The sequence below is a fragment of the Jaculus jaculus genome, chromosome 13, assembly GCF_020740685.1.
Source record: "Jaculus jaculus isolate mJacJac1 chromosome 13, mJacJac1.mat.Y.cur, whole genome shotgun sequence".
Taxonomy (NCBI): domain Eukaryota; kingdom Metazoa; phylum Chordata; class Mammalia; order Rodentia; family Dipodidae; genus Jaculus; species Jaculus jaculus.
The window spans coordinates 69,174,879-69,188,669 of record NC_059114.1 but is presented as its reverse complement, the minus strand read 5'-3'; the positions used below and the strand labels follow the sequence as shown (position 1 = coordinate 69,188,669).

General features: G+C 47.6%; 1 protein-coding gene across 1 annotated transcript in view; it reads left to right on the top strand.

The window, feature by feature from the left end:
• Egflam (EGF like, fibronectin type III and laminin G domains) overlaps nt 1-1,616 on the top strand; it is a 218,036-nt gene extending 216,420 nt beyond the window's left edge. Inside the window, exon 22 of the mRNA XM_045132990.1 lies at nt 455-1,616. Within this exon, the coding sequence (XP_044988925.1) occupies nt 455-609 (155 nt within the window). The 3' untranslated portion in view covers nt 610-1,616. The remainder of the gene's footprint in view (nt 1-454) is intronic.
• Nucleotides 1,617-13,791: the final 12,175 nt, after the last annotated feature.

Below are 13,791 nucleotides of genomic sequence, written 5' to 3'. Positions count from 1 at the left end.
TTGATTCTCCAGGTCCCACATAAGCCAGATGTACAAGGTAGTGCAAGAGTCTGGAGTTCATTTGCAGTGGCTAGAGGCCCTGGTGCACCCATTCTCTCTCTCTCTCCTTATCTATCTATCTATCTATCTATCTATCTACCTATCTATCTATCTATCTATCTATCTATCTATCTATCTATCTATCCCTCTTTTCTCTCTGTCTGAACTAAAAATAAATTTTAAAAGACTAAAAAAAATAAATAGGAGGGTCACAGTTTGGCTAAAAATCATACCCAATGTGGTTATTTGTAACCTTCAGTTGTATGTTAGATTTTTTTCCACATCAGTCTGTTCGTTCAGGGATGATTATAAAGTAATTGTGGTACACTGAGCAGTTTGTACTCGGCTGGGGGACACTCAAGTGGACCATAAAAAAGGTCCCTTTAGCTAACAGCCTCCCGTTACTTCTTGGCAGGTGGAATGAAGGAAATTGCTCTACATACCCACAGACAATATATGCGAGGCCTTGTGGGCTGCATCTCTCATTTCACCCTATCCACGGATTACCACATCTCCCTTGTGGAAGCTGCGCTGGATGGGAAAAACATCAACACTTGTGGAGCCAAGTAACACCAGCTGGCCTTGCCCAAGGGACAGAGCCTCTATCCTGAGCATCCCAGGGGCCCAGTGACCCTGCTCAGAGCTGCACGCAGAGGCCCGGGAACCAGGTGTGTTTCCTGTCATCAAGGACAAAGTACACCCTGGTGGGAACTGAGAATCAAGCCCAGAGGCCCGGGGTGGCCTTTCCTGCTGACACTCTGTGGAACCAACTCAGTGGAATCCTGTGTGTAGGAAGCAATTGGACTTCAGGCATTGAATGTGTGGTGTGTGCAAGAGATCACAGATCATTGCAAATTCCCGAGCTTGTCTGCTATAACTCAATGGCTGTTTTTGTCAGAGAGAGAAAGAGAGAGAGAGAGAGAGAGAGAGAGAGAGAGAGAGAAGAATTGAGGAGTAGAGAGAGCAGAAAGAGTGGAGAGAACAAACCAGCCCTTCAGAGCAGTATTAACTTTTTCCCTCCCCTGACTTGTGACATTAGCCGAATAACTGGATGACTTAAAATGCCCTACCTTGGCCTGTGGATTGATCAGATTAACCTTTATGTCCTCACGGGCTGACCCAATGTGCTATGCCTATCCCATAGAAGATAACGGTTGGGGAAGATTAAACAAAGACTCATAATCAGAAGGTGACCCCTTTTCCCCAAAGCTGAACTTAAAGGCAAAATCCTTTTCATTATGCAAATTGAAAAAAACAAAAGCCCTGGGGATTTTGTAGCTGTCTTTTGTGTGTATTTCTATAGCTGCAGACTGTCCACACAGGATGCTTTTGAACCTTAGGGTGGATGATCCTAATTCTTGCACATTTTCCTAAAGATGTGCTCCCCCAATGAGACCTGTTTGGCCACTTACAGTATGAGTGGTGGACAACTGGAGGAGGTGACCATTCTCTTTCAGTCCATGTTGCTGGTTTAAGGGGCTGAATCTGAAACAGATTAAAAGGATCATGTTGCCGAGGTGAGTCGCTGTCATTTTGTTTAAAAAGAGCGGAGTGTCTGCAATAAACTTGGGCAAAGGAAGCACTCATTCGTTGGTTCGTTCATGAAGAGGCTGCTGATTTTGCAGAGGCCACATCCCCATAGGAACACTAAGGCCCTGCGCCCTCCCAGGCTGGGCAGGGGAAGGGAAGTGGCCTCACCACATTGGGAGGAATTAGGCAAGAACTATGAAAGGGGAGCTGCTTCGCCCCGAACATCAGCTGGGCCCTCTGCTGGGCGCGCATGCACGTGACTGCAGACAGCTGTCACCCTGGCCCACTGTCCACGACAGGACTGACTAAGGGAAAGGTGAGATGAATGCTACCCCCGAAGTGGAAGGAAATATGATGACTCCCCCAAGAGCGTATAATTAGCCCCGGGCGTGACTTGACTTGCTTGGGCAGCATTCACGCAGCAGCTGTCTGTAGCTTGGTGCAGAGCATGGTTGTAGGCATTTTAAGACTTCTGAAAGTCAGAGCTGGGGAGATGGCTGAGCGGTTAAGGTGCTTGTCTACGAAGCCTAAAAACCCAGGCTTGACTCCCCAAAACCCACATAAGCCGGACGCACGTGGTGATTCGTGCATCTGGAGTTCGGTTGCAGTAGCTGGAGGCTCTGGCACACCCATTCTCTTCTTCCCTCCCTCTTCTCTCTCAATGAATAAGAAAAAAAGACTTCTAGGGGCTGGAGAGATAGGTTAGTAGTTAAGGTGCTGGCCTGCGAAGACGAAGGACACAAGTTCAACTCCCCGGAACCCATGTAAGCCAGATACCCATGGTGGCACATTCATTTGGAGTATTTTTGCACTGGCTGGAGGCCCTGGCATGCCTGCTCTCTCTCTTTCTCTCTCTCCTGTCTCTCTCAATAAATAAGTAAAAATAAGTATTTTTTTAAAGTCAAGATCAAGAAATAAACTAGAGATGTTTGTCTGGTGCCTATCTTACTGCCTTCTATCTTTTGGGCCCTTTGATGGCTGGCATGATCCTTCCTAGCAGAGTAATAATGGTGGTGACAACAGTCACAATGATATATGCCTCTCTTGCACAAGCCACCTGGCAAGCACAATATGGAGAGAAGTCATTCCCTCACCCCAACACCTTTGCCTTGGAAGATTACTGGAGTCCAGTGCTTCCCAAGATATAATGGACTTGTTTTTACAGCAAATTTTGAATGGATCACCTGCAGCCAAAAAGAGAAAATCATTGTTAATTTAGCAAAATAGCCCGCTGAGCTGAGGCCAGAGGGTTGTTTTGCAGATGAGGTGTCCTGTGCAAGTGTTACGCAGAGAAATGCAATGACCTTGGGATGAAGGCCTGGGCGTGTTTGCAGAGGCTGAAGGTCTCTCTGGGTGGGAAGCAGATGGAGCTAAGGGGAGGCGCCAGGCTGTTAAGGTGATAGATTTCAGGCAGTAGAAATCCTGTAGGTAACAGGGTAGCAGAGGAGACAGACGCAATAGGACGGGTTCAGAGTCTGAGGATGGGGTAAGAGGCAAGGGACCTGAGGCTTGGCGCAAGGCTCTTTGACTCTCTCTGTGCACAAAGCCCAGGTGGTGTGGAGCTCACAGCAGAGGCAGCTACAAGGATGAAATTGTTAACCTCGGGCTGGAGAGATGGCTTAGCGGTTAAGCACTTGCCTGTGAAGCCTAAGGACCCCGGTTCGAGGCTCGGTTCCCCAGGTCCCACGTTAGCCAGATGCACAAGGGGGCGCACGCATCTGGAGTTCGTTTGCAGAGGCTGGAAGCCCTGGCGCACCCATTCTCTCTCTCTCCCTCTATCTGTCTTTCTCTCTGTGTCTGTCGCTCTCAATTAAATAAATTTAAAAAAAAAGAAGAGGGAGGAAAAAGTCTCAGCAACTGGGCTTAGTGGTTAAGGTGCTTGCCTGTGAAGCCTAAGGACCCATGTTTGACTCTCTCAAGATCCCACATTAGCCAGACACACAAAGGTGAGGCAAGCACAAGGTTGCACATGCCCCCTAGGTAGCACAATCATCTAGAGTTTGATTGTGATGGCTGAGACCCTGGCATACCAATTGTCTCTCTCTCTTGTCTCTTAAAAAAAAATTTTTTTAAAGTAATCAGCACTGATGAGCAGGAGGCCTGGGAAGAGCTCTGCCTAGGCTCATAAGTTCATAAGTATCCTGGCTTAAAAAAAAAAAAAATATATATATATATATATATATATATATATATATATATATATATATATATTTGTTTGTTTTATTTGAGAGAGGGAGAATAGGCACTCCAGGGCCTCCATCCACTGCAAATGAACTCCAGACGCATGTGCCCCCTTGTGCATCTGGCTTACATGGGTACTGGGGAATCGAACCTGTATCCTTAGGCTTCTCAGGCAAGCGCCTTAACTGCTAAGCCATCTCTCCATTGTCTATCCTGGCTTACTAATAGTATCCATTACCTTCTGCTATAATAATGTGGCTTAACAAATACCTATAAACCCTCAGTGGCTCCCAGCAGTAACTGTCCATTGCTTGTATGTTTTGGGTGGCCTGATAGCTCTTTTGGTCTAGGCTGGACTAACACATGGAGGGATAACTTAGTGTCATATTCTATCAATATTATATGGCCTTGGCTGGGATGGCATGGTGACTTAAGTCTGCTCCATGCATCTCTCAGTCTCTTCCTGGGACCACTGTGCTAGCCTGACTCATGAACTATCACTGGCAGGAGGACAGGAACACTAGAGTTGGGTCAGGCCTCTTACATACAGCCTGGGTGCAGAATTACTACGTGGCACATCAGCTGTGTCCTATTAGTCAAAATTTATAAATGCAAGAAATGCAGAAATAGATTTTCCTGCCATATTGACATGGAGACGACTGCTCTGCATCGCCACAAAACTACTACTCCACTAGGCATGGATTCAAGGAGGGGTCAAAGATCAGAACCATGGGCTGGAGAGATGGCTTAGTAGTTAAGGAGCTTGCCTGCAAAGCCAAAATATCCAGGTTCGATTCCCCAGGACCCACATATTCTAGGTGCATGAGGTGGCACGTGCATCTTGGAGTTCATTTGCAGCAGCTGGAGACCCTGGTACATCAATTTTCTCTCTCTCTCTCTATCTCTCTCTGCCTCTTATTCTCTCAAATAAATGAATAATAAATATTTTTAAATTTTGTTTATTTGTTTTGAGAGAGAGAGAGAGAGAGAATAGGCATGCTAGGACCTCCAGCCATTGCAAACGAACTCCAGATGCATGCGTCACAGAGTGCTTCTGTCTTAGATGGGTCCTAAGGAATCGAACCTGGGTCCTTTGGCTGTGCAGGCAAATAACTTAACCACTAGGCCATCTCTCCAGCCCTGTTTTTGTTTTTATTTTTATTTTTTAAATCAGAAGCACCAAAGCTCTCAACCTTCTTCAAGTGATGCTATTGAAAGATGCTGCAATAATGGCAAAGTGGCCTCTGATGACTGCTCCTCTGCAGGAGCCCTTGAGGCTGGGGGATGAGGGAGTTCTGTGATGCTCTCAATGACTGGTCAGGCCTCATGCCGGTCACATTAGCCCCTTCCCCTTTCTGTGTGTGTAGGCCTGTCTCCTCTCATCCATCAGCTCTTCTGTCTGTTGCCTGACCCTTGACAGCCACACTGTTCTGAAGTGGGATAGGGTGGGGCTGGAGAGATGGCTTAGTGGTTAAGCGCTTGCCTGTGAAGCCTAAGGACCCTGGTTCGAGGCTCAGTTCCCCAGGACCCACGTTAGCCAGATGCACAAGGGGGCACACACTTCTGGAGTTCGTTTGCAGGGGCTGGAAGCCCTGGTGCGCCCATTCTCTATCTATTTGCCTCTTTCTCTCTCTGTCACTCTGAAAGAAAGAAAGAAAGAAAGAAAGAAAGAAAGAAAGAAAGAAAGAAAGAAAGAAAGAGAGAAAGAAAGAGAGAGAGAGAGAAAGAAAGAAAGAAAGAAGGAGAGAGAGAGAAGTGGGATAGGGCAATAGCAGAGACAGGGTTTATTTTGTTTATTTTTACTATTTTTGAATATTTTATTACCTTGGGAAAGAGACAGGCAGAGTATGTGTGTGAATGGATGCACCAGGGCTTCTAGGCACTGCAAATAAACTCCAAACGCATGTGCATCTGGCTTACATGGATACTGGGGAATCGAACCTGAATCCTTGGGCTTCACAGACAAGCGCCCTAGCTGCTAAACCATCCCTCCAGCCCCTTAGCTTTGTTTTTGCTTAGCTGCTGTGGTAGCAGGGTGGAGGCAGCTGCCTGGCTTTTTGGCAGAGAGGAAGGTTTGGGGAGTGGCCAGGAAGCTCAGAGGTTAACGCAGCCTCTGGAGGAAAAGTATTGTGAGGCATGGGTGCCCACAATCAGACTCTGGGGAAATTTTCCCCCTAACTTCCCACAGGTTGTAAGCCGTGGTGATTGGGGAGGGGGGGCGTGGAATGTGAGGAGGCAAGATTCTCACTTTTTCTATGAAAATGGATTTTCACAAGTGCGTCTGTTTCCTCGATGCTCACCCACAAGATCTCCTTCAGACAGGTCTTGGGGTCGATTTTGCTTCTACACTGCTCTCTGGAGCCTATTGGTGCTGTGGCTACCATTCTAGGGGGCTGCCTGCTCTCCACCCCTATTGGTCCTCCTTTCCTGATCTGCACCCCCAGGGCCGTGCCAACATCAACAGGTCTCCTGCTGCTCTCTGCCCATCCACTGCTCTGTCCTCGGTGGCTGGCCTTTCCCCCCCCACTTCCCGCCTCCCCTTCCTTCCACCTCCAGCCTCCCCCTCTATCCCGCTCCCTGAGTGGGAGGAAGGATCTCGAAAACGTGCCCAGAGCTGGCAAGCCGAGGTCTTTCCACTTGGAGGAAATGCTGCATTTTTCACCTTTCACCCAGAAAAATATGGTTCTCAGAAAGCTTGTTTTTAGCACTTTGAGTTCCCAATGGATGAAGAATGAGGAGGAGAGGCCACAGCCCCTCGCAGCAGCCTGAACACCAGCCCCCGCCCCAGCAGGCGGCCTTTCCTGGGTGTGTAGGGGGGCGAGATTGCCCAGGGGCAGCCTGCCGGGGCCCAGCTGCTGGGACATACACGGGCCAGAGGAGTCCAGTTCCCAATGGCTAGGCAATATGTGAGACCAGGAGCATGGACAAAATCGTAGCTGTTTTCCCAGTGCCTTTGCCCTTCCCTACCTCTGCCAGCCTCTTGCTTGGCCCAGGAGTGCACACTGGCTGCCCATGCAGATGGACGTCCATGACCTCATGGCATGCTTGCTGAGCGGGGAATAAGACTTTTAGGAGTTCTCAGGACTTTCACCCTGAGGGATCCCAGCATGGAAAGAACCACTTGTAGGAATGAAAACCCGAGCCCCACATGACAGAAGTGTGTGGCTCTAGCCAAACCCACTGCTGTTTCTCAACCTGGATAATGTGTGTCTCTGGCAGGCGTCATGACGAGGGGCATGCATGGCACACACTGTAGGGTGGGTAAACAGCCCCTGCCTTACCCATCAAGAGGCTGTAAGATGCCAAGGCTGGAGGCATTAACACTGGTGGGCATTGGTGGAGGAGATAGGCTGCTCCAGATTATAGGTGACTACGTGGAGGCCAGCAAAATGACTGATTCAATGTGGCAACATGGACTGGCTTCTGAGTTAGACCTCCAGATAATCAATCACCTTAGCCTCATGTTCAAAGAATGCTCATATTTAAGCAGAATAGCAGTTCTGCTGCCGGGATGGCCAGAGCAGATGGGCAGAAAGATGGGTGGCTGACATGTCCTGTGTCAGTTACTTTCCTGTTACTGAGACAAAATATTCAAGCAGAAGCAGCTTAAAGAAGAAAAGAGTCAGGCTGGAGAGATGGCTTAGCGGTTAAGGCATTTGCCTGAAAAGCCAAAGGACCCAGGTTCAATTCCCCAGGACCCACGTAAGCCAGATGCACAAGGGGGCGCACGCATCAGGAGTTCATTTGCAGTGGCTAGAGGCCCTGGCGACCCCATTCTCTCTCTTCCTCTTTCTCTGTCAAATAAATAAATAAAAATCTAAGAGTTTATTTTTGGCTTAAGGTTTCCATATGTGGAAGTTTCCATGATGGCAAGAAAAGCATGGCAAGCCTGTGTCACATCTTCACATCAGCAGGAAGGCAGTGGGAAGAACTGGGTTGTTACAGCTCAAGCCTTCCCCCATGACCTACTTCCTCCACCAAGACATCACCTGTTAAAGTTCTACAACCATCCCAAACAGGGATTAAGTCTATAGGGAACATTTTTCTTTTCTTTTCTTTTCTTTTCTTTTCTTTTCTTTTCTTTTCTTTTCTTTTCTTTTCTTTTCTTTTCTTTTCTTTTCTTTTCTTTTTTTAATAATTTATGGGCTGGAGAGATGCCTTAGCAGTTAAAGCTTTTGCCTGAAAAGCCAAAGGACCCAGGTTCAACTCTCCAGGACCCACGTAAGCCAGATGCACAAGGTAGGTGGCACACGCATCTGGAGTTCGTTTGCAGTGGGTGGAGGCCCTGGTGTGCCCATTTTCTCTCCCTCTTTCACTCTCTCAAGTAACTAAATAAAATACATTTTAAAATATAATAATTTACTTAAGAGAGAGAGAGAAAGAGAGGCAGATAGAGAGAGAATGGGCATGCCAGGGCCTTCCATTGCTGCAAACAAACTCTAGATACATGCACCACCTTGTGCATCCGGCTTACGTGGGTACCAGGGAATCAAACCAGGGTCCTTTGGCTTTGCAGGCAACCGCCTTAAACGCTAAGCTCTCTCTCTCCAGCCCAACGGGAAATTTTTCACTCAAACCACCACATGCCCTTGTAGGACACAACCTTTGGCCAGATGGATAGTCTGCCAAGGGTCCTCAGGATTACTAAGTGGCCCTCTGGAGCTTCTTGGGTTATGTGGGTATGGGGGCGCAGTTGGGGAAGATGTCAATTCCCAGGGGTCTGCTTGTTGGTCTGTCATCAGAGCTCTGATGAGACTATTTCCAAGGCTCTGGAGTGAGCAAATGTGAAAGCAGAGCCTGCAGCTGAGGAATCTGGCCCTCCAGAGGCAGTTAGGCCCTGCATTGAATTATTTTCCCTTCTCTCCCTTGCCTTCATCCCTACAAATCACTTCCAGAACTCAGGGGAGTTGTTCAAACTATTTCTGGCCAAGCAGCATGCTCCTTGGGTCCCTGCCTTGCCCTGGCCAAACCACGAGCTGCAAGTGCAAAACACACAGCAAGCAAAGCTTCCGTGTCTCCTCCTTCTGCTGGGTCTTTGTCCTAGAAAGTGTGTGGCTCCCAGGAGCACTTGCCCTGTCCTTTCCTGGAAAGATGGAGAAAGGAACATGATGTCTTACCAATTGGAGGCAGTCTCTTCTTATGTCTTGTTTGGTTTGATCTTAAGATCCAAATGGCATCAGGAGACACAGAAGTTCCCCAACCTGTGGTGTGGTCTCCCCTGATGACCCTGTCTGCCCACCTCATAACGTGGGGTGCAGCCTGAGGCTCCGGCTGCCTTAAACTATCAGGGACCGCAGCTCAGACTTGGCTCCAAGAGGATTTGGACTGCAATGTCTCTGAGAAGAAGGGCCAAGGAGGCTCAAGGAATTTGCCATTTATACTCATTTAATAACAAAAGTAAGAGGCACCAGGCCAGAGGATTAGCTGAGGAAAAGCCCTGTTAGGAAGTTGGCAGAAGGCAAAGAAAATAAGACGATCAGATGGAGCACAGGGGTAGAGGCCTGCAGGGTTGCAGGGGCCCTGCGTGGTGACCTCGGAGCATGTGGTGGACAGTCCATGCTTTGTTTGAACCTAGGGGGTCAAAGGGCAACTGTGGGAGGGAGGTGTGAAATGGAGGCACCACCGAAAAGAAGGCACCACAGAAAATGTGTGCACGGGTTGCCCAGGCCACATTCCCATGACCTCAGAGTTGTTTTTGTGTTTGTTTTTGAGACAGAGGGAGAATGAGAGAGAGAATGGGCGCAACAGGGCCTCCAGCCACTGCAAACGAACTCCAGATGTGTGCGCCCCCTTGTGCATCTGGCTTACATGGGACCTGGAGAATCAAACCCGTGTCCTGAGGCTTCACAGACAGGCGCCTTAACTGCTAAGCCCTCTCTCCAGCCCTGACCTCAGAATTTTCTAAAAGAAACTTGGATTAGCTCTTGTCCTCGGATGGAGCCATCCCAGTTTAAAAAAAAAAAAAAAATCGGGCTGGAGAGATGGCTTAGTGGTTAAGCACTTGCCTGTGAAGCCTAAGGACCCCGGTTCGAGGCTCGATTCCCCAGGACCCACGTTAGCCAGATGCACAAGGGGGCGCACGCGTCTGGAGTTCGTTTGCAGTGGCTGGAAGCCCTGGCGCGCCCATTCTCTCCCCCCCCCCCATCTGCCTCTTTCTCTGTCTATTGCTCTCAAATAAATAAATAAAAATAAACCAAAAAAGTTAAATTGTTCAAGGCAGAGGCCTCCCCCGCAGTGGCATCTCATTGCCTCTGGCCTGGAAGTCAAAGCCTCTGGGAATGTGTTTGGAGATGTTGAGTCGTTGGCATCCTGGGATTCCTTGCTGTGGCCCCCGGCAGACATTGGCCAGCTCACTTTTTGGGAGTCACAAACATTATTAGCTCATTGCTTGCTATTTGCCAAAAGCTGGTGGGAATTTGAAATAGAAATCAAGATGGTGGTTTCCTGAGGCTCAGAACCCTCTTGAAGCTCACCGACTACTTACTTGTTCAAGGCTCAGGGAGGCTTTCTTTCCTCATCCTTTCTGTAATAGGACCCTTCCTAAGATGGACACCCAAGGTCACCTTCATCTCCTGTTTCTGCTAACTACAAGTCCACTGCTTCGTATCCCAACTCTGGGAGCGATGTTCCATCCTATTTAGTTTGAGAAAAGAACTCATCGCTCCGGCGGTAAAGAATGTGGGCCTTCTTGGGGTACAACTTGCAGCTCTCATCAACTCTACCTCCCAATTGCTCTTACCTACCTCCCCCTTAAAACGCACCTCATGAGCTGGAGAGCTGGCATAGCGCTCAAGGTACTTACTTGCCTGCGAAGTGTAAGGACCCAGGTTCCATGCACAACGTGGTGCGTGTATCTGGAATTCGTTTGCAATGGATAAAGGCTCTGGCATGCCCTTTCTTTCTTTTTTTTAATTTTAAAACTTTTTTTTACTGACAACTTCCATAATTAGAGACAATAAACCATGATAATTCCTTCCCCTCCCTCACTTTCCCTTTCACAAATCCACTATCATATCCCCTTCCCATCTTAATTTTTGTTTGTTCTTTGAGGTAGTGTCTCACTCTAGCTCAGGCTGACCTGGAATTCACTTGTATAATCTCAGGGTGGCCTCGAACTCATGGCGATCCTCCTACCTCTGCCTCCCGAGTGCTGGGATTAAAGGCGTGCGCCACCCCTTCCGGGCCCTTACATTTTTTTTGTTGTTTTTTTAATTATTATTACTGTTAACAACTTCCATAATTATAAACACTATCCCATGGTAATGCCCTCCCTCCCCCGACTTTCCCCTTTGAAACCCCATTTTTCATCATATCCCCTGCCCCCTCTTTTATTTTGACGTCATGATCTTTTCCTCCTATTAAGATGGTCTTGTGTAGGTAGTGTCAGGCACTGTGAGGTCATGGATATCCAGGCCATTTTATGTCTGGAGGGAGCAAGTTGTAAGGAGTCCTACCCTTCCTTTGGCTCTTACATTCTTTCTGGCACGCCCATTCTTATTGTCTGTTTCTGCCTTTTCCTCTCAAATAAATAAAATGCACCTCATATGCTGCTACTTCTGTAAACAATGAGTCACAGACTGACAAGGGATTTTCTATATCCAAAGAGCAAAAGCTATTTTAAAATTTCTATTTATAGTTCCTGTAAATCCCATTTTCCTTGCGTCTAAGGACCTGTTGCCAATAGCTGCATGTCCAGGGTGGAGCACAGTTGTTGGTGTTGATGCTCTGGGGACTGAGGAAACTGAGTCACACAGCCATCACTCAGCATGAGCCCTGGCTCCCAGCTCTTAGAGGAAATGGCAAGTAATCAGAACTCTGCACTGGGCCCACATCTTTATTAGTCAGTTATGGAAAAGTTGCTGTGAGAGTTCTCACATGTATGTGCCGGTGGCTCCTAGAAAGAGTTCCTTAGTTCTGACCTCTCGTGCCTAATACTTTTTTTACAAAAATTTATTTTGTTCATTTTTGTTTATTTATTTGAGAGCAACAGACAGAGAGAGATAGAGGCAGAGAGAGAGAGAGAGAGAGAGAGAGAAAATGGGCGTGCCAGGGCCTCCAACCGCTGCAAATGAACTCCAGATGCGTGCACCCCCTTGTGCATCTGGCTAACGTGGGTCCTGGGGATTCAAGGCTCAAACCGGGGTCCTTAGGCTTCACAGGCAAGCGCTCAACCACTAAGCCACCTCTCCAGCCCTTTAAATTTTTTTTTTCATGCCAAATACTTTTGTTTGACCTCAAAGTCACTACTATGTTGCGGAAAATAAGCAACATAAAATGTCTGCAAGACAGAATTAATTCATCTCCCCATTGGCGTTTCAGTCAAGATTAAATTGCCTTAAAAAGAATCCATTGATAACCTTTTGTGTTTTTTTTGCAAAATACATGAAATAAATGAAGTTCCCAAATAAAACATCACTCTTGCAGATAGGAGCTTTTGTGTTCAAAGCTTGCACACAGTAAAGAATGCTTGAAAGAATAAAAAAGTAAAATATTAAAAGAGCTAATATTGCCTAAAAAGACTGTTGATTTCCTTTTGTCAGTTTCCTACTCTTTGTCTAGTATTTTTTGTCCAGTCAAGATCTGTAGACACCACAGAGCATTTCTACTTCTGTTCCAAGGACGTAAGTTTAATGAGGTCACTTCATATTTCCATGATTTGAGACTATTACTCAGTGGGGGTTACCCTGTGGAAAACAACCAGGGAACATATTAAAGCCTATGGGTTTTCTTTCTCAAGGCACATTCAAAAATATTTACTGGGCTGGAAAGACCACTCAGTGGTTAAAGGCACTTGCTTGCAAAGCCTGACAACCTGGGTTTGATTCACCAGTACCCACGTATGGTGGTTTAATTCACATGTCCGCCAGAAACTTAGGGGTTCTGAATGCTAGGTCCTCAGCTGATGATAATTTGGGAATTGAAGCTTCCTGGAGGGAGTGCATTGTTGGGGGTGGCTTAGGGGTGTTACAGCCAACTTCCCCTTGCCAGTGTTTGGCACATTCTCCTGTTGCTGTCGTCCACCTGATGTTGGTCAGGAGGTGATGTCCACCCCTCTGTTCATGCCATCATTTGCCCCCCCTGCCATCATGGAGCTTCCCCTCATATCTCTAAGCCAAAATAAACCCTTTCCTCCCACAAGCTGCTCTTGGTCAGATGATTTCTGCCATTAACATGAATCTGACTGTAACACCATGTAAAGCCAAATACACAAAGTGACACATGCACTCAGAATTTGTTCGTAGAGGCCCTGGTGTGCCCATTCTCTCTTACTCTCTTTCTCTGCTTGCAAATAAAAATACTTAATAAAAAAGAAGCCAGGCATGGTGGCGCACACCTTGAATCCCAGCACTCGGGAGGCAGAGGTAGGAGGATCACTGTGAGTTCGAGGCCATCCTGAGACTACATAGTGAATTCCAGGTCAGCCTAGGCTAGAGTGAGACCCTACCTCGAAAAACTAAAAAAAAAAAAATATTCACCAAGTTTCAACATGTGGCAAATAATGCACCGAGCTCTATAACAATGATTGAGGCGCTGTTGTGGTTTCAAGTAAAGCAATCAAATGGTACATGCTGCCATGTGGGGTTGGGGGGAGGGGGCGCGCAGAATGGACAGCGAAGACTAAGGATGGAGGACCCCAGGACACAGACCAAAGCTCCTCTGTGCTCCACAGAGATCTGGGGAGCAAACAAGTTACCCGAAGAAAACGTGAGCTCTAGGGTGACAAACTCTGGGGTCCACACATCAGAGCTCCTGTTGCGCGCCGTATCTAAGCCAGTCTGCAAGCATTTCTGCCTCCCTGTAGGAGCACGGATCTAGTTGTGTGTACCCTCTGCTATACTTCCCAGGGTCCTGGATCTCATGCATCACATCAGAGCTACATCTTAAGATGAGGAAGTTGGGTGATCCAGGTAGTAAATGGGGAGCACAGGGTCCCAGTCAGGATTGTGCGGTCTCATACACCCAGCTTCTGGAATAATCTCAGAAACCGCGAGAAACCCAGCCACAGCAAAGGAGGAAAAACGGCAACCAGAGAATGACACA